A 20580-nucleotide genomic window follows, 5' to 3' on the forward strand; every position below is an offset into this window, starting at 1 on the left:
TCCCACACACACACACACACACACACACACACACACACGCCGGCTTGGCATCTGCTGTGTGAGATGTTAGGCAGAAATACGTAGGACGTCATACGTATGCAAGCACTGTGGTGGGGGAGAGAGGGTGGGAGACCCGAGGTGGAGGGGAGACTGAGTGGGAGGTAACAGCCAGCTGCGGCCAGGATAAGGATAAAAGGATATAAATGGCAGAATTCGCGACCCGCCGCAGCACAGACTGGTACGGTGTGCACCAGAGCGCGACGTCTTTGGTAAGTCTCTGTGTGCGGAATTTCTTTCATCAGCGTGCGGTGTTGCAGGCAAATCGCTTGCCTCAACTTGACAGCCAGTTGTTTAGACAGTTACTGACTCATAAAAGCGTTGCACATCAAACTCGGGGAAAAACTGAAGTGCGAACCGCCACTTTTTCTCAACTTCTTTCCAGGACCTGCAGCGCAACAGTTTTTCCGATGCATTCCTGTACCACTTCACGCGAGCTGTGCAGTTAGCGGATGACTGTTGCCGGCCGCTGTGGCCGAGCGGTTCTAGGCACTTCAGTCCGGAACCGCGCTGCTGCTATGGTCGCAGGTTCGAATCCTGTCTCGGGCATGGATGTGTGTGTGATGTCCTTAGGTCAGTTAGGTTCAAGTAGCTCTAAGTCTAGGGGACTGATGACCTCAGATGTCAAGTCCCATAGTGCTTATAGCCATTTGAACAAGATCACTTTTTCTTACATCATAAGTCAAATAATAGCGCAGTTTCTTTTTTCCCTTAGTCTTCTGACTGGTTTGCCACGATGCGCCGTGTGGTGTCACCGCCAGACACCACACTTGCTAGGTGGTAGCCTTTAAATCGGCCGCGGTCCGCTAGTATACGTCGGACCCGCGTGTCGCCACTATCAGTGATTGCAGACCGAGCGCCGCCACACGGCAGGTCTAGAGAGATTTCCTAGCACTCGCCCCAGTTGTACAGCCGACTTTTCTAGCGATTGTTCACTGACAAATTACGCTCTCATTTGCCGAGACGATAGTTAGCATAGCCTTCAGCTACGTCATTTGCTACGACCTAGCAAGGCGCCATTATCATTTGCTATTTATCTTGTGATGCATGTACCGTCAGACCGATGTTCACCAATTATGGATTAAAGTTAAGTATTCCAACAGATACGTACTATTTTTGCTAGTCTCATATCCCTGACCTGTTCCATCCTGCGTGAGCTTAAACGCGTGCCTTTCGGCTACCCGTCATTGTGGATTGGCTGTCTTGCCAGTCCACAACACGCCATGAGTTCCTCTCTTGAGCAAAACTCTTCATCTCAGAGTAGCACTTGTAACCTACATCCTCAATTATTTGCTAAATGTTTTCCAATTTCCGTCATTGAGGTTACTCCGTGATGTCTTAACAAATGTCCAACCGTCCTGCACCTTCTTCTTCTTCTTCTTCTTCTTGGTGTTTCCCAAAATGGTTCAAATGACTCTGAGCACTATGGCACTTAACTTCTGAGGTCATCAGTCCCCTAGAACTTAGAACTACTTCAACCTAACTAACCTAAGGACATCATACACATCCATGCCCGAGGCAGGATTCAAACCTGCGACCGTAGCGGTTGCTCGGTTCCAGACTGTAGCGCCTAGAACCGCTCGGCCACTCCGGCTGGCCGGCGTTTTCCATGTATCCCAAATATCCATATGTCTGAAATGCTTCGATTCTCTTCTTTCCCAGTTTTCTCCCACAGTCCATGTTTCACTACCATACAGTACCGTGCTCCAAACGTATATTCTCAGAAGTTTTGTTCGCAGATTTACGCCCATGTTTGATGCTAGTACACTTCTCTTGGTCAGGAGTGCTCTTGTTACCAGTGCTAATCTTCTTCTTATGTCCTCCTTGCTCAGTCTGTCATGGGTTATTGTTAAGTTTCTCATTGTTCTGATTTCTGCTACATTTCATTACCTTAGTGTCTACTCTGCCGCGCGGTGAATGGGCGTCTTGCCACAGTTCGTACGGCTGCTTCCGTCTGAGGTTCGAGTCCTCCCTCGGGCATAGGTGTGTGTGTTGTCCTTAGCGTAAGTTAGTCTGAGTTGGTTTAAGTAGTGTGTAAGACTAGGGACCGACGACCTTAGCAGTTTTGTCCCTTCGCAATCCACACACATTTGAACATTTTTTAGTGTTTACTCGACTTAAAAAATGGTTCAAATGGCTCTGAGCACTATGGGACTTAACTTCTGAGGTCATCAGTCCCCTAGAACGTAGAACTAGTTAAACCTAACTAACCTAAGAACATCACACCCATCCATGCCCGAGGCAGGATTCGAACCTGCGACCGTAGCGGTAGCGCGGTTCCAGACTGCAGCGCCCAGAACCGCTCGGCCACTTCGGTCGGCTACTCGGCTTACTCTGACTCCTTATTCTGTACTCATGACATCGCTCATTCCGTTCAGCGCATCCTTCAATTCTCTTTCACTGAGGACAGAAACGTCATCAGAGATTCTTGTTATTGATACCCTTTCACACTGAATTTTCATTCCCTCGGTCGCTCCTTCTTCGATGTATACATTGAACATTAGGGGCGAAAGGCCAGATCCCTGTCTCATATCGTTTTTAGTCCGAGCACTGCGTTCTTGGTCTTTCACTCTTATTGTTCCCTCTTGGCTCTTCTACGTATTGTATATTACCCGTCTCTCCCTATACCTTACCCCTATCTTCCCCAGAATTTCGAACATCTTGCACCATTTGACACTGTTGAACACTTTCTCAATGTCCACAGATCCTATGAACGTGTCTTGATTTTTCTTTAGTCCTCCTTGGGTTATCAACTGCAACGTCAGAACTGCCTCTCTGGTGCTTTACTTTTCCTAAAGCCTAACTAATTTTCGCCTAACACATCCTCAATCATTTTTTCCAACCTCCTGTACATTGTTCTTGTCAGCAACTTTGATGCATGACCTGTTAATTCTCGCACTTGTCGGAAGTGTGTGGGAGAAAATGGTTCAAATGGCTCTGAGCACTATGGGACTTAACTTCTGAGGTCATCAGTCCCCTAGAACGTAGAACTACTTAAACCTAACTAACCTAAGAACATCACACACATCCGTGGCCGAGGCAGGATTCGAACCTGCGACCGTAGCTGTTGTTCGGTCCCAGACTGTAGCGCCTAGAACCGCTCGGCCACCCCGGCCGGCTGTGTGGGAGATGTTTTTCCGGAAGTCAGATAGTATACCGCCAGATTCAGATATTATAAACATCAACGTGAATTTTAGTTTTGTTGCCACTTTCCCCAGTGCCTTTGAAATCCTGGTGGTATGTATCGTTTCTCGCTTATTCGATCTTAAGTCTTCCAAATTTCTTTTGAATTCTCATTCTGATACTGGGTGCGCTATCCCTTCTATGTCTGTTCTTGTTTCTTCTTCTGTCACGTTATCAGACAAGCCTTTGGCCTCATAGAGGCGTTCGACATAACCTTTCCGGCTAACCGCTCTCTCGTCTGCATTTAACAGTGGAATTCCCATAAGTCTGTTAATGTTACCATCGTTGATTTTAATTTCACCGAAGTTTGTTTTGACTATATAATGTTCTGAGTTAGTCCTTCCGACAATCCTTTTTTTCCGATATCTTCACATTTTTCATGAAGCCATTTCGCCTTACCTTCCTTCACTTTCTGTTTATTTCATTCCTAAGTGACTTGTATTTACGTATTCCTGAATTTCCCTGAACGTTTTTGTATTTCCTTCTTTCATCGATCAACAAAACTCTTTCCTTTGTTACCCACGGTTTCTTCGCAGTTGGCTTCTATCTACCGTGTTCTATCCAGCTTCTGTGATTACCCTTTTTTTATAAATGTCCATTCCTCTTCAACTGAACTGCCTACTGTGCTATTCGTTATCGCAATACGTATAGTCTCAGAGAAATTGAAGCTTGCCTCTTCATAGCTTTCTACTTCCATATCACACTTCTTTGCGCACTGATTCTTCCTACTCTTCGTGAGTCCTAAATTGTGATTTGGGTCTACTAGCAATATTTATTATTGTTACAGGTTGTTTTTGATACGGAGTCTAAACGAATGTCACGTTTGACGTAAGCTTGTTGGACGCAAACGACCATATAAACTTTAGAGGCACGTTGGAAGCCTTCCTCAAACTAGCGAAACACGGAAGTCGCATTCCCTGTTTAACAGAACTTCAAGTTCTCTCGTTTTATCAATGTTTTACTAACACTTTCAACACTGCCCTCTTTACACCCGGCACTTGGCTGTGAACTGGCACATTTAATGGATGTTTGAAATTAGACTGCAAAGAACAGAAAAATGATAGGAATATGGTTCTTGCATCATTTGAAAGGAAAAAGTAAGAGCTTTACATGAATGTGAGTTTATATTACAATATAAAATAAGAAGGCATGTTATAATTAAAAAGAAAAGACACAAAAATATCGTGGATAAAAAAACTTTTTACATGATCACTCTCTTGAGTAGTGCCATTATTACTGTATCTAAATTTAAAACAAAATATCACTGGACTGTCTAACTGCAAGTACCTGTAAACTAGAGTATTTTAATAGTTCAGATGTAGTTAGCCTTCGTGTGAAAATCCTGGAAACACTGTGGGACGCAAAGGCGAACGCCACAGTCTTTGCACCACCATCTACTTTCCTTCCTGGTGCGCTTGCCCGTCTCTTTCTTCTCCCTGCCTGAACATACTTTGCAGTACCTAGTAGTGTTCACCTTGTTTGCAGTGGGTGGGACCTTCTCTGGAAAGTGCCTTGCAAATGTCCTCTCAATTTGTGAGGATGAAGCGGCTTGTTGCTGAAAAATATTTCCGCCATTCTCAGACAATTTCTTCCCCACTCTGTGATTAAAGTCTACTAGGGATACATTCTTCCTAGTGTTCTCTTTATATAAAATAAAACTGTTGACAGTTGACACGATAAACAAGTGGAAAAACAGTTTTTCGGGCAAACGGATAACAGCTGGAGAACTGATCTGCTCTGTCAACCCCAGCTTTATTCTTATTGTAGTCAATAATTACGTCTGGCTTTACAATTTCTGTTATTCCACCTTTGGCCCTCACTTGAATGCTACTGCTGGTAAACTTATGCTGTGTGGAAAGAAAACAAAAAAAAACATCTCGTTTTGACTTCCACTTCACTTCCAAGAGATGGTGTTTCCTTTGAAAAACTATCTTTTTTTTTTAGTTTTAGTGTTCTGAATATTCGTCGCAAACCTTTCCTGTTTTTCATTACAGTTCCCACTCCAAGAGCTTTATTTTCCCACAACATGTCCAAAGGAGATGGACTGGTGTAGTACCTATCCACATAAATGCTATGTCCTTTGCCAAAGTACTGTGAACACAACCTTTTTACAAGGCCCTGGATACTATTGTCAACATTGCCTGCAGAACCCGTATATACATCACAGTTTAGCATATAACCAGTTGATGAATCGCAGAGAGCATACAATTTTATTCCATATTTATTGGGTTTGTTTTTCATGTGTACTCTGAAGCTTGTTCTACCACGAAAGGGACACATTGCCTCATCTATTGTCAGATTCATGCCTGGACGAAAACTAATTTTGCTTTTATTCACAAAGAAATTTTTGTGGACTGGCAAGACAGCCAATCCACTAGGACGGGAGGCCGAAGGGCACGCGTTTAAGCTCACGCAGGATGGCGTGAGGTCTGGAACAGGACAAGGTCTTTATAGTAGCGAAAATAGTACGTAGCTTAGTACGTAGCTTCTGGAATACTTAACTTTAATCTATAATTGGTGAACATCGGTCTGACGGTACATGCATCACAAGATAAATAGCAAATGATAATGGCGCCTTGCTAGGTCGTAGCAAATGATGTAGCTGAAGGCTATGCTAACTATCGTCTCGGCAAATGAGAGCGTAATTTGTCAGTGAACCATCGCTAGTAAAGTCGGCTGTACAACTGGGGCGAGTGCTAGGAAGTCTCTCTAGGCCTGCCGTGTGGCGGCGCTCGGTCTGCAATCACTGATAGTGGCGACACGCGGGTCCGACGTATACTAACGGACCGCGGCCGATTTAAAGGCTACCATCTAGGCGTACCGTTGTCACTAAAGTGTAACGTCGACAATGTAGCGCAAAATCGATCGCGACTCAACAATTTACTCGCAAATCCTGCCTGCGGAAACAGGTCTGTTGACCAATAATCACTGATTTTCGGCAATTTTACGACGCACATATGCAAAATGATACTGAGAGACCAGTAAATCTCTCGCAATTTTACTGCAGACCACTTATTCCAAACAGAGTTTATTTTCAGGCTATCTTTGCGTTTCATTGTCGTAATAACGTTACCAGCGTACAGATTCGTTTCACTTTTGATGAGCGGAATAAGGTCGTCATCAAAGAAATAACTAAAATATCGAAGCTCCTCAGTGGCATCTGAAAAATGCGATGCTACGCCGACTACATCCTGGAAATCCGGCAGTGCTGGCCGATCGTCTGGTTCCGGCCAATCTTGCTCTTTGTGCTCAGTGAGCCACACACGTCCAGCTACCGCAAGATGGTGGCTGATGGTCTGTACCACTGTCTGCACAGAAAAAATATAATGCTAAGATTGGTACTAAAAGGTACTAAATGCAAGTGAAGTAATGAACATTGCTCACAATACAAAATGCGGTAATGAACTCTTCACTTTATGAACAATTGAGACATATACAGGGTTGTTACAAATGACTGAAGCGATTTCACAGCTCTACAATAACTTTATTATTTGAGATATTTTCACAATGCTTTGCACACACATACAAAAACTCAAAAAGTTTTTTTAGGCATTCATAAATGTTCGATATGTGCCCCTTTAGTGACTCGGCAGACATCAAGCCGATAATGAAGTTCCTCCCACACTCGGCGCAGCATGTCCCCATCAATGAGTTCGAAAGCATCATTGATGCGAGCTTGCAGTTCTGGCACGTTTCTTGGTAGAGGAGGTTTAAACAGTGAATCTTTCACATAACCCCACAGAAAGAAATTGCATGGGGGAGAGCGTGGAGGCCATGACATGAATTGCTGATCATGATCTCCACCACGACCGATCCATCGGTTTTCCAATCTCCTGTTTAAGAAATGCCGAACATCATGATGGAAGTGCGGTGGAGCACCATCCTGTGGTACGTTTAGCTCCCTGCTTGCTTTATTCGTCGACTTCCGCGGGCTACGCGTGAAACTTGCCCGCACGCGTTCAACCGTTTCTTCGCTCACTGCAGGCCGACCCGTTGATTTCCCCTTACAGAGGCATCCAGAAGCTTTAAACTGCGCATACCATCGCCGAATGGAGTTAGCAGTTGGTGGATCTTTGTTCAACTTCGTCCTGAAGTGTCGTTGCACTGTTATGACTGACTGATGTGAGTGCATTTCAAGCACGCCGTACGCTTTCTCGGCTCCTGTCGCCATTTTGTCTCACTGCGCTCTCGAGCGCTCTGGCGGCAGAAACCTGAAGTGTGGCTTCAGCCGAACAAAACTTTATGAGTTTTTCTACGTATCTGTAGTGTGTCGTGACCATATGTCAATGAATGGAGCTACAGTGAATTTATGAAATCGCTTCAATCATTTGTAATAGGCCTGTACATACGTGAATCATCACTTGTAGTTTCGTCTGGAGAGTACGAATCCTCTTTGTCAGAATGGTCAATTTCAGATCCTGCATCTCCATAAAGAATATCTAAGATCTTTGCCTCCGTCAACTTGCTGCGCGATATTTTCACGATCGTAAACACCTGTGAATGAACTGCAGGTAACTTCGTCTTTGCAGTGCTCACAGCCGCTCCCAGGATGAGATAGCCGACAAGTGCTTGCCTCTTGCGGAAGAAGAATGAAATACGTCCACATTAGTTGACGAAACTGCTTCGGAGACGCGCTAAACGCGCTTACGGAGCCAAATAGAGCCTCGCCCGTACGACAGGGCGCGCCCGTATGGCGTACGGGCACCGTGCTGTAAGTGTTAAAGCAAGTTAGATAAGGAGCAAAATCGGACGTTGAATTTATTGCGTTACACAGGCAGATTCAAAAAGTTGTGCGGAAGGAGCCGAGATACAGGTATGGAATTGCAGTTACGGTGTTGGAAGTAATGCTGAGGCACCGAGAGCTTTCCGATGTCAGGATTGATGTAAGTTACCAACAACACTTCTGCCAGTACTGATCTCTGTGTGGGACCTCGCATGTCATGTTCCACCCACTGTGAGGTAGGCTCCTTGCCCGTGACACACCATGAGTTCCGTTCTGAAAGTAGGACTCCATCTATGGGAGAAGGGTGCCATTAACGCTACAAGTCATTATGTACCAAGTGGAATTTTGTCGTCCGCAAAGTAAAAAGGTCACAAAATACAGGGTGATTCAATAAGAATACTACAACTTTAGGAATTTAAAACTCTGCAACGACAAAAGGCAGAGCTAAGCACTATCTGTCGGCGAATTAAGGGAGCTATAAAGTTTCATTTAGTTGTACATTTGTTCGCTTGAGGCGCTGTTGACTCGGCGTCAGCGTCAGTTGATGCTAAGATGGCGACCGCTCAACAGAAAGCTTTTTGTGTTATTGAGTATGGCAGAAGTGAATCGACGACAGTTGTTCAGCGTGCATTTCGAACGAAGTATGGTGTTAAACCTCCTGATAGGTGGTGTATTAAACGTTGGTATAGACAGTTTACAGAGAATGGGTGTTTGTGCAAAGGGAAAAGTTCTGGACGGCCGAGAACGAGTGATGAAAATGTAGCACGCATCCAGCAAGCATTTGTTCCCAGCTCAGGAAAATCGACTCGCAGAGCTAACAGAGAGCTGCAAATTCCACAATCAACTGTATGGAGAGTCATACGAAAAAGGTTAGTTATGAAACCTTATCGTCTGAAATTGGTTCAAGCACTGTCTGCAGCTGATAAGATTAAAAGAATCGATTTCTGTGATTTTATCCTTGCTCAAATGGAAACAGATGAATCTTTCGTTTCAAAGATTGTGTTTAGTGATGAAGCAACTTTCCACACTAACGGGAAAGTCAACCGTCACAATGTCTGTATATGGGGCACTGAGAATCCGCGGGAAACAACTCAGTATGAACGTGACTCGCCTAAGGTGAACGTTTTCTGTGCCATTTCAGCCAATAAAGTTTTTGGTCCCTTTTTCTTCGAAGGTGCTACTGTAACTGGACTACAGTATCTGGAGATGTTAGAGAATTGGCTGTTCCCTCAGCTCGAACAAGAAGCACATCAATTCATATTTCAGCAGGATGGAGCGCCACCACATTGGCACTTATCTGTCCGTAACTACCTGAACGTCAACTACCCGAGGCGATGGATCGGCCGCCAGCCAGCCCGTGACAGAGAACTTCATCACTGGCCTTCAAGAAGCCCTGATCTTACCCCCTGCGATTTTTTCTTATGGGGGTATGTTAAGGATATGGTGTTTCGGCCACCTCTCCCAGCCACCATTGATGATTTGAAACGAGAAATAACAGCAGCTATCCAAACTGTTACGCCTGATATGCTACAGAGAGTGTGGAACGAGTTGGAGTATCGGGTTGATATTGCTCGAGTGTCTGGAGGGGGCCATATTGAACATCTCTGAACTTGTTTTTGAGTGAAAAAAAAACTTTTTAAATACTCTTTGTAATGATGTATAACAGAAGGTTATATTATGTTTCTTTCATTAAATACACATTTTTCAAGTTGTCGTGTTCTTTTTGAATCACCCTGTATAATGACAAATTTATGTTTCGTAGCTCCGCGGTAACGTAATTTGTGCGGTCTTGTATTGCGTTCTCTGAGAAAAAGTCTTTAGGAAAATCAAACTTGTGGCAATTAACATGTTTTGCTCTGCTAAATGAGGTAGTGTCCTGTTACAAACACTGTATCATAGACTTTTCAAAACACAGCAAGCAGCGAAATTGGTGGTCGTGTGACTAGGGCCTCCCGTTGGGTAGACCGTTTGCCAGGTGCAAGTTTTTCGATTTGACGCCACTTCGGCGGCTTGCGCGTCGATGGAGATGAAATGATGATGATTAGCACAACACAACACCCAGTCCCTGAGCTGAGAAAAATCTCCGACCCACCCGGGTATCGAACCCGGTCCCTTAGGACTGACATTCTGTTGCGCTAACCATTTTTTTTTGTTTTTTTTGTTATTGATCGTTGTGTTTTCTCGTTGCGGACGTCGCAAGACATCCTGTTCAAGTTCGGCGTTTGATCCTTCGACTCAGTTTTTTATTACAGAGGCCAACCGGCTCTCTGACCGAACACGCTGAGCTACTGTGCCGGCATCCACTCAGCTACCGGGGGCGGGACGAAACAGGTGGTATTGAATGTACGTTGCTTATCTCTTCCTTTACATATCGTTGTTCGTAAGCATACGCTATTTACAGACAGAGGAAGGTAAAAATAAATCTGTCCATTATTTAGATGCATAGGAAGTCAATAAATTGAAAATCAAGTAAAATATTCGGTGTCGAAAAACTCAGGCAGGTAAGAATAAAGTCTGTCAAGGAATGTACAGTGAAGAACGGAGCGAGGTAACAAGTCAGTACTGATATTTAACTCTAAGGCCAGAACATGTAACCATACTGTGTTGTGCAAGTATTGACGCATCCTGCATCAGCAGCGTGTTTTCTTGTTGTTGTTGTTGTTGTTGTTGTTGCCTTTGGTCCAAATATTGGGGTGGTACAGATCTCCATGGTGGTCTGTACTATGTACCTCTCATCATCTCTCTATGCCGACTGCCGCCTACGTCTATCTGATCCTGCTCACAGTAGTCAAGTGTTCATCTGCATCTACAAATTTTACACGCGACATTTCCCTCCATTACCAAACAGACGACTGCTCGATGTCTCAGGATATGCCCTCTGAACCGTCCTCTTGATTTAGTCAAGACCTGCCATAAATTTCTACTTTCTCCAATTAGATTGAGTACCTCCTCATTAGTTATCAACCTGTCTGTCTAATCTTCAACGTTCTTGTGCAACACCACGTATCCAGAGATTTTATATCTGAACTGCTTGTCGCCCACGTTTCACTTTTGTGTAATGATACTCTCAATATACATTGAAAAAAAAAATTCATAACCCTTAAATTCATATACGATGTTAATAATTTTTTTTTTTTTCAGAAATCCATTTCTTGCTATGCCGAACCTGCCTTTTATATGTTTCTACCTACGCAGTAAACAGTAATTTTGCTGTCCAAACAATAAAATTTTAGTGTTTTATTTCCTAATCTCATTCTCTAAGAACAGTTCGGTTTAATTCGACTGCATTCCATTAGCATTGTTCTAATTTTGGTGTAGTTCATCTTACAATCTATTTTCTGGGGAGTGTACATCCAGTTCAACTGATCACCCAAGACTTTTGTTGTCTCTGACATAATTACAATGTCATCGGCAAACCTCAGAGTTTTTAGGAAGTTTCATATCAGCGCACACTCCGCTGCAGAGTGAAAATCTCATTCTGTAAACATCCCCCAGGCTGTGGCTAAGCCATGTCTCCGCAATATCCTTTCTTTCAGGAGTGCTAGTTCTGCAAGGTTCGCAGGAGAGCTTCTGTAAAGTTTGGAAGGTAGGAGACGAGGTACTGGCAGAAGTAAAGCTGTGAGTACCGGCCGTGAGTCGTGCTTCGGTAGCTCAGTTGGTAGAGCACTTGCCCGCGAAAGGCAAAGGTCCCGAGTTCGAGTCTCGGTCGGGCACACAGTTTTAATCTGCCAGGAAGACTCAGAGTTTTTATTTCTTCTCCCTGACGTTTTATTACCTCTACAAAATTTCTCCTCCTCTCAATCAAGTAGCTCATCATTGGCCTCACGAGGCTCAGTCCACCATGTACCAGTTCCCTTACCGAGAAAAAATCCTTGGCACTACCGGGAATCGGACCACACGTCGTTCGCATGAAATACCGCTATGTCGACTCTCAGATATGGAGGCGCACCCCTCAGAGCTACACATTACATTGAAACAATCTTACACAAGGTGCTCGGAAATTCCCGTTACAAAGCTCTAAGGATTGTCGGGTGAAATGCTCTCCCTCTACAAGCATTTGAAAACGTGTTAGTAACACGACCACTTTTACAAGTGATTGATTAGGTGAGACCCTTTATTTTACAATTCTACTCATTAACAGCCAAAGACGTTGCTCGTGTACTTGCTGATGCGTTCGCCTTGAGGTGATACGCCTCTTTCAGTTAATGCGTGCAGAGCCTCCTTCGAGCACAACAGTCACACTTGCTGACGGTTGAAGTACTCTTTCTCAAAGCCGTTGTGTCATTGTGGCGAAAAGGGTATGCGATGGGTCCGGACGTTCTGGAGAACGATCTTGACAAAGGCGACGATTATCTCCTCCGTTACCGTGAGCTTCGCCGTCCAGGAGGATCACACCGGTATATTATGCAAACGTCACTCAACCATATTGCTGTAATACTCTCAGACTCGTGAATGTGGCTCGAACTAGGTCAGAGAGATAGGACATACGTCAAATGACATCAGCCACTTGGCACATGGCTGCCCTGTCGCACACCTACCTACGAAACATGTTTTGTGGCACAGTAACGGTGCGTTTCTGGACCTGAGTTCCTTCTCAACATGTTACTCACTCCCCTCTACAAGTTGTAGAACATTGGAACGGGAGTTTCCGAACACCCTATATTCATTATTGCCATTCTGTGGTCTCCCAAGTTACAAACGTCAGATTATTACACAAGATATAAAAAAAAAAATGTAAATCTTGCTCACAGTAACTTTGATGCTAACTCAAAAGTATGCTGTGCATACTTATACAAGTATATGTGTGCAGGATAGAAGAGTATCAGTCCACCCTCTGTTTATTTGTGCTTCTATATTTTGCGTATGTACCCCATTAATTTTTTATTTTGCATTTTTACAATTGGTCATTTACATAACCAGTAAAATAATAATTATAATTATCACTTGATGACCTGGAATAATTAGAGGTGGACGTGGGTAACTAATGCTATCTTCGTATTACGTGTGCCTGTGGCAAAATGAGAGTTATAAATAATGTTATAAGATTGGCTGCAAATTTCAGAACATCAAAAATAAATGATATGCAACTTCTGCCGCGTTTATTGACATATCTCACTCGCATTTTGTACCTCATATGTTTGTCATTCATTAATTTTCAGTTGCCTGTCACAGTATTAACAATTACAAACATTTGTAACAGTTGCAAAATTATTATAAAATTACGAACTATTTAGCAATTAGCTCCTCTCATCGCCACAATTTGTGTAGTATCTTTGCTCTCACTGTATCTTTTTACGAAATAGCAACAGCTGTATTTGCCTCACCGGAGCCGGCCGGTGTGGCCGAGCGGTTCTAGGCGCTTCAGTCTGGAACCGCGCGACCGCTACGGTCGCAGGTTCGAGTCCTGCCTTCGGACATGGATGTGTGAGATGTCCTTAGGTTAGTTAGGTTTAAGTAGTTCCAAGTTCTAGGGGACTGATGACCTCAGATGTTAAGTCCCATAGTGCTCACAGCCATTTGCATCATTTGACTCAGCCGTCAGTAGCCGCCTTATACCGCTAAGGCCATAGCTTCCCACACTGCCAATCTGGGAAGTGCCAACAAGCCTGCCCTTATCTGCCTGAGGCTCGTTTAGCTGGCTAATGCTGCTGCTATGGCCGAGACACACACTCACCCCTGTCTCACTTTTCGTGAAACATCACCTCCTGCCGCTGGAGGTTGCCGTGCGGTCCAGGGCGTCTTGCCACGGTTCGAGCGGCTTCCCCCGTCGGAGGTTCGACTCCTCCCTTGGGTGTGTGTGTTGTCCTTAGTGTAAGTTAGTTTAAGTTAGATTAAGCAGTGTGTAAGCTTAGGGACCGATGACCTCCGCAGTTTGGTCCCATAGAACTTACCACAAATTTCCATTTCATGAGCTCCTAATGTTATACAGGGTGATTCAAAAAGAATACCAGAACTTTAGGAATTTAAAACTCTGCAACGACAAAACGCAGAGCTAAGCACTATCTGTCGGCGAATTAAGGGAGCTATAAAGTTTCATTTAGTTGCAGATTTGTTCGCTTGAGGCGCTGTTGACTAGGCGTCAGCGTCAGTTGATGCTAAGATGGCGACCGCTCAACAGAAAGCTTTTTGTGTTATTGAGTACGGCAGAAGTGAATCGACGACAGTTGTTCAGCGTGCATTTGGAACGAAGTATGGTGTTAAACCTCCTGATAGGTGGTGTATTAAACGTTGGTATAAACAGTTTACAGAGAATGGGTGTTTGTGCAAAGGGAAAAGTTTTGGACGGCCGAGAACGAGTGATGAAAATGTAGCACGCATCCAGCAAGCATTTGTTCGCAGCCCAGGAAAATCGACTCGCAGGGCTAACAGAGAGCTGCAAATTCCACAATCAACTGTGTGGAGAGTCCTACGAAAAAGGTTAGTTATGAAGCCTGAACGTCAACTACCCGAGGCGATGGATCGGCCGCCAGGCAGCCCGTGACAGAGCACTTCATCACTGGCCTGCAAGAAGTCCTGATCTTACCCCCTGCGATTTTTACTTATGGGGGTATGTTAAGGATATGGTGTTTCGGCCACCTCTCCCAGCCACCATTGATGATTTGAAACGAGAAATAACAGCAGCTATCCAAACTGTTACGCCTGATATGCTACAGAGAGTGTGGAACGAGCTGGAGTATCGGGTTGATATTGCTCGAGTGTCTGGAGGGGGCCATATTGAACATCTCTGAACTTGTTTTTGTGTGAAAAAAAAAAACCTTTTTAAATACTCTTTGTAATGATGTATAACAGAAGGTTATATTATGTTTCTTTCATTAAATACACATTTTTAAAGTTGTGGTATTCTTTTTGGATCACCCTGTATAATACAGTTATATTCGAAAAAGCGAACTTGATACTGATATCAATACAAATGATTTGGGTGCGACAAAACACCATACACAGTTTGGAAAGCACTTTCTCACAATTAATACGATGTAAACGGAATTAAAAATTTATTAAACGATTTTGGAAATCAGCCAGTATAGATATTGCGTTAAATGAAGCGATCTCAGACTTGTAAATTGCCAGCCGGGGCGGCCGAGCGGTTCTAGGCGCTACAGTCTGGAACCGGGCGACCGCTACTGTCGTAGGTTCGAATCCTGCCTCGGGCATGGATGTGTGTGATGTCCTTTAATTAGTTCTAAGTTCTAGGCGACTGATGACCTCAGAAGTTAAGTCGCATAGTGCTCAGAGCCATTTGAACTTGTAAATTACGTGAAACTTCCTGAAAGATTAAAACTGTGTGCCGGACCGAGACTCGAACTCGGGAGAAGAGCTTCTGGGAAGTTTGGAAGGTAGGAGACGAGGTACTGGCAGAATTAAAGCTGTGAGGACCGGTCCTGAGTCGTGCTTGGGTAGCTCAGTTGGTAGAGCACTTGCCCGAGAAAGGCAAAGGTCCCGAGTTCGAGGCTCGGTCTGGCACACAGTTTTAATCTGCCAGGAAGTTTCATATCAGCGCACACTCCGCTGCAGAGTGAAAATCCCATTCTTGTGAATTATGTAGTCGAAATTGGACTGAAGCACAGATTTACACTAATTGATCTCCTGTAGACCTTGGTGAAAGAAAATGAGATTTGTAACTACATTTATTGATAAAATTACAGGTTGTTGATCAGCGTGCAACTTTTCTGAAGATATTTTGAAGCAAAAGTTATTTACTTGGCCCAACACATTTGACCTTGCATTATGTTCTACAGAAGCATTTACTGGTTCACGTGCATTTTTGTGGCAGTGGTCATAGCTTCTGACTACAATGATACAGATGTCATTACAGGTAAAGATTTTTCTTATTTCAGCTGCCTGTTATAATTTTGGGTATGATAGTGAATAGTAAATTTATAATAAGTACTGAAATACGTGCCAAATTTATGCAGTGAAATTTATATGAATTTCTTTTTCAGGATTTGATTCGGAAGTCACAGTCAATCATTTAAGAACCAGTAGTACAGGTATGTATTTTTTCGCGTAATTTCCAAACACATTTCTTGTTTCAAGTAATGCATTTGGTGGTAACTAATCATATTGTGGTAGATTTATTTCGTGATTTAATAACTGTTTTGAGTGACAGTCATGGCACTATCATGAACGAAATCTGTACGGTGGTGGATACAGAAAAACCTCAAGCAGGGGGCGCTAAAGATGTCTTGAGGTACCTTTACTTATTTATTAGTAAACATATTGTTACCAGTCTCGTAGCAATACTTTTACTGAGAAACTACTGTGAATTACTGTAATTAATACTTCACAATCAACTGATCACTCTCACCCTCGACTAATCTTCACACTTGCACTTGCTACAATCAGGACTTTTTACTTATTGATTCTTCAGTCTTAATACTTCTGCTTCTGAATGTAAACTAGCTTCCTACTCGGCGAATAGTCCGTATCTATAACGCTACGCATCGAAAGTTCTCTGTACAAGAAAACATTAGAATGTTTACGATTTTTCCCCAACAAATGCCAGATAGAATAATGTATCGAGATCACTAGAATGGCCGCGACTTTTCTCGTAGGTGTGTGTTAGCTATCTATGTGACAGACAGAAACGTATAAAATACGATGATGCGGACGCGAGTGCTACACAGGAAAGTACAACTACTCGATTCAGTTGAGTCGACTAAGGGAAGAAACGAACGAATTATTTGCGGGCTAACTTGCCCCACAAGGGTGGGGGGGGGGGGAGGGGGGAGGGGCGCGCCCCACATATGTATCCGCCACTGAATCCGTAACATCATTGCTTTTGGTTCTGTACCCAATATTATTTAGAGTGATATTTACTTACCTGTTGCTCACCTGTTCCACACATCATTACAGTGTTAATTGTAGCCTGACTGTAGAATGTATCACTGCCATTTTCTCAAAGATTTATTTGTGGAGTATATATATGAACAGACAACAGCTAAATTTATGAACTCAGTGCTGGCATCCACACGTTTGAAATATCTCTCAGCATTACAGTAGAACACGCACAATACACTCCTGGAAATTGAAATAAGAACACCGTGAATTCATTGTCCCAGGAAGGGGAAACTTTATTGACACATTCCTGGGGTCAGATACATCACATGATCACACTGACAGAACCACAGGCACATAGACACAGGCAACAGAGCATGCACAATGTCGACACTAGTACAGTGTATATCCACCTTTGGCAGCAATGCAGGCTGCTATTCTCCCATGGAGACGATCGTAGAGAGGCTGGATGTAGTCCTGTGGAACGGCTTGCCATGCCATTTCCACCTGGCGCCTCAGTTGGACCAGCGTTCGTGCTGGACGTGCAGACCGCGTGAGACGACGCTTCATCCAGTCCCAAATATACTCAACGGGGGACAGATCCGGAGATCTTGCTGGCCAGGGTAGTTGACTTACACCTTCTAGAGCACGTTGGGTGGCACGGGATACATGCGGACGTGCATTGTCCTGTTGGAACAGCAAGTTCCCTTGCCGGTCTAGGAATGGTAGAACGATGGGTTCGATGACGGTTTGGATGTACCGTGCACTATTCAGTGTCCCCTCGACGATCACCAGTGGTGTACGGCCAGTGTAGGAGATCGCTCCCCACACCATGATGCCGGGTGTTGGCCCTGTGTGCCTCGGTCGTATGCAGTCCTGATTGTGGCGCTCACCTGCACGGCGCCAAACACGCATACGACCATCATTGGCACCAAGGCAGAAGCGACTCTCATCGCTGAAGACGACACGTCTCCATTCGTCCCTCCATTCACGCCTGTCGCGACACCACTGGTGGCGGGCTGCACGATGTTGGGACGTGAGCGGAAGACGGCCTAACGGTGTGCGGGACCGTAGCCCAGCTTCATGGAGACGGTTGCGAATGGTCCTCGCCGATACCCCAGGAGCAACAGTGTCCCTAATTTTCTGGGAAGTGGCGGTGCGGTCCCATACGGCACTGCGTAGGATCCTACGGTCTTGGCGTGCATCCGTGCGTCGCTGCGGTTCGGTCCCAGGTCGACGGGCACGTGCACCTTCCGCCGACCACTGGCGACAACATCGATGTACTGTGGAGACCTCACGCCCCACGTGTTGAGCAATTCGGCGGTACGTCCACCCGGCCTCCCGCATGCCCACTATATGCCCTCGCTCAAAGTCCGTCAACTGCACATACGGTTCACGTCCACGCTGTCGCGGCATGCTACCAGTGTTAAAGACTGCGATGGAGCTCCGTATGCCACGGCAAACTGGCTGACACTGACGGCGGCGGTGCACAAATGCTGCACAGCTAGCGCCATTCGACGGCCAACACCGCATTTCCTAGTGTGTCCGCTGTGCCGTGTGTGTGATCATTGCTTGTACAGCCCTCTCGCAGTGACCGGAGCAAGTATGGTGGGTCTGACACACCGGTGTCAACGTGTTCTTTTTTCCATTTCCAGGAGTGTATATTCCAAGGCATTTGCAACAAGCGACTACAGGCGATAGATTAAAGCCTGGGGGAAATTCCTTTCTTCAGAGACAAAATGTTCGCTGACGTTTCCCAGTGTTGCTAGGAGTCCTTTCGTATTCTCTGGTACTGGGACGATGAGATTTCATGAAGACAGTGATATTCAAGTAGAGAAGCATAAGAATGAGTGTCTCTAAGCCGAGAATGATGTTTTGGGAGTGAATCAGGAACTTCAGTTACGCTCGGCCTACTGCCTTTCACGAGGGGTAGAAAACAGGATGATAGGCCAGACACACTGCACACAGACACCGCGGGGTGCCTATGTCCTGTCGTCTCTCAGAGGCATAAACAGTCTTAAAGGACGCCTCATCCTGGTGGGAGGAGGTAGCGAACATTTGTACCCCAGTCACATGGCGCATTGTCATCCACAAAAAGTCGGTCGTTGTTTTGGAACATGAACTCCACGAATGGCTGCAAATAGCCTGCAAGTAACTCTTGAAGTTTTCCCGGCATATCGAATATTCCACAAGATTTCCGGATTGCAGCCGGATCTCATCGACTTCTTTCCACGATATTTCGGCTGACAACCTTACAGCCATCTTCAGGCGAGTGTTTGACCCTGGAGATTGCTAGTTTCTTTTTTTTTTTTTCTTTATTGTAATTTTCAGCACCTCATACAAGGCGGGCTGGCAGCAGCTTAATACGCCGCTCTTCAGCCGTATGGGGTACAATAATATGAGATAGGTGACACAGAAAATACAAAAAATGGCGGGCAAAGAAAGTAGTTACAAAAAAACAAAAAAACAAGAAGCCGTTCACGTTGGACGAAAAAACACTAACACTTGTTGACACGGCGCACAAAACACGGAGAGCTGCGACGGCACATGTGAACAGTGGAGTTGTAACTGCACGAAACACAAAACGAAGCACACACACTAGACACTGACGGCGATGATCTCCGGCGCGCGAAAGTTCACCATGCGTGTGCGAGTCCGGGGACCTGCCAAGAGAGGAGGAGGAGGAAGGGGAGTGGGAGAGGGAGAGGAGAGAGCGGAGATGCCACGGGCAGGGGAGAAAGGGGGGAGGGAGGAAGGGGGAGGGGAAGCCCGGGGGGAAGAGTGGTGGAGGGAGGGGACGGGGGAAAAGGAAAGAGAAGGGGAGGGAAGGGAAGAGAAGGGAGGGTGCCTAAAGGAAAGGACACCGGAAGTGGGTGGTGGGGCAGGGTCAAAGTTGATAGGAGGGGTAGATGGAGGGGAGGAGGACATCATCAGAGAGGGGGAGCTGGCGGAAGCCACCTTGGGAGAGAGTAAGGAGGGTGGAGAGATGGAGACCGGGCGGGACGTGGGAATACAGGCGCGGCAGCGGGCGGGGATGGGAGAGGATTGGGGAGACGAGCGGGTGAGGAGGATCGAGTTTGCGGAAGGTGTACAGGATCCGCATCCTTTCAAGGAAAAGGAGGAGGTGGGGGAAGGGGATGAGATCATACAGGATCCACGTGGGGGAGGGGAGACGGATGCGATAGGCAAGGCGGAGAGCATGGCGTTCAAGGATTTGGAGGGATTTATAAAAGGTAGGGGGGGCGGAGATCCAGGCTGGATGGGCATAACAAAGGATAGGGCGGATGAGTGATTTATAGGTGTGGAGGATTGTGGAAGGGTCCAGACCCCACGTACGGCCGGAAAGGAGCTTGAGGAGACGGAGTCGGGAACGCGCCTTGGCTTGGATTGTATGGAGATGGGGAGTCCAGGAGAGGCGACGGTCGAGGGTGACGCCAAGGTACTTAAGGGTGGGAGTGAGGGCGATGAGACGGCCATAGACGGTGAGATAGAAATCAAGGAGGCGGAAGGAAGGGGTGGTTTTGCCTACAATGATCGCCTGGGTTTTCGAAGGATTGACCTTGAGCAACCACTGGTTACACCAAGCGGTGAATCGGTCAAGATGGGATTGGAGAAGGCGTTGGGAGCGTTGCAGGGTGGGGGCAAGGGCGAGGAAGGCGGTGTCATCGGCAAACTGGTGGAGGTGGACGGGGGGCGACGGCGGCGGCATGTCCGCCGTGTACAAAAGATACAGAAGGGGGGAGAGGACGGAGCCTTGGGGCACACCGGCGGAGAGGAAAAAGGTGTAGGAATCTGTGTTATGGATGGTGACATAGGAAGGACGGCGGGAGAGAAAGGAACCG

General features: G+C 45.6%; 1 protein-coding gene across 3 annotated transcripts in view; it reads left to right on the forward strand.

Moving 5' to 3' along the window:
• Nucleotides 1-211: 211 nt before the first annotated feature.
• LOC124553671 (ankyrin-3-like) overlaps nt 212-20580 on the forward strand; it is a 37144-nt gene continuing 16775 nt past the window's right edge. For 2 of the 3 annotated variants that reach the window (XM_047127553.1, XM_047127555.1), the window contains exons 1-3: nt 212-269; nt 15607-15776; nt 15904-15951. In XM_047127553.1, coding sequence (XP_046983509.1) covers nt 15689-15776; nt 15904-15951 — 136 coding nt within the window. In that variant the 5' untranslated portion in view covers nt 212-269; nt 15607-15688. Of the gene's footprint in view, nt 270-4027; nt 4144-15606; nt 15777-15903; nt 15952-20580 lie in introns of all 3 variants that reach the window. The other variant, XM_047127554.1, reaches the window with a different exon arrangement.

Source organism: Schistocerca americana, chromosome 11 (genome assembly GCF_021461395.2).
Source record: "Schistocerca americana isolate TAMUIC-IGC-003095 chromosome 11, iqSchAmer2.1, whole genome shotgun sequence".
Taxonomy (NCBI): Eukaryota; Metazoa; Arthropoda; class Insecta; order Orthoptera; family Acrididae; genus Schistocerca; species Schistocerca americana.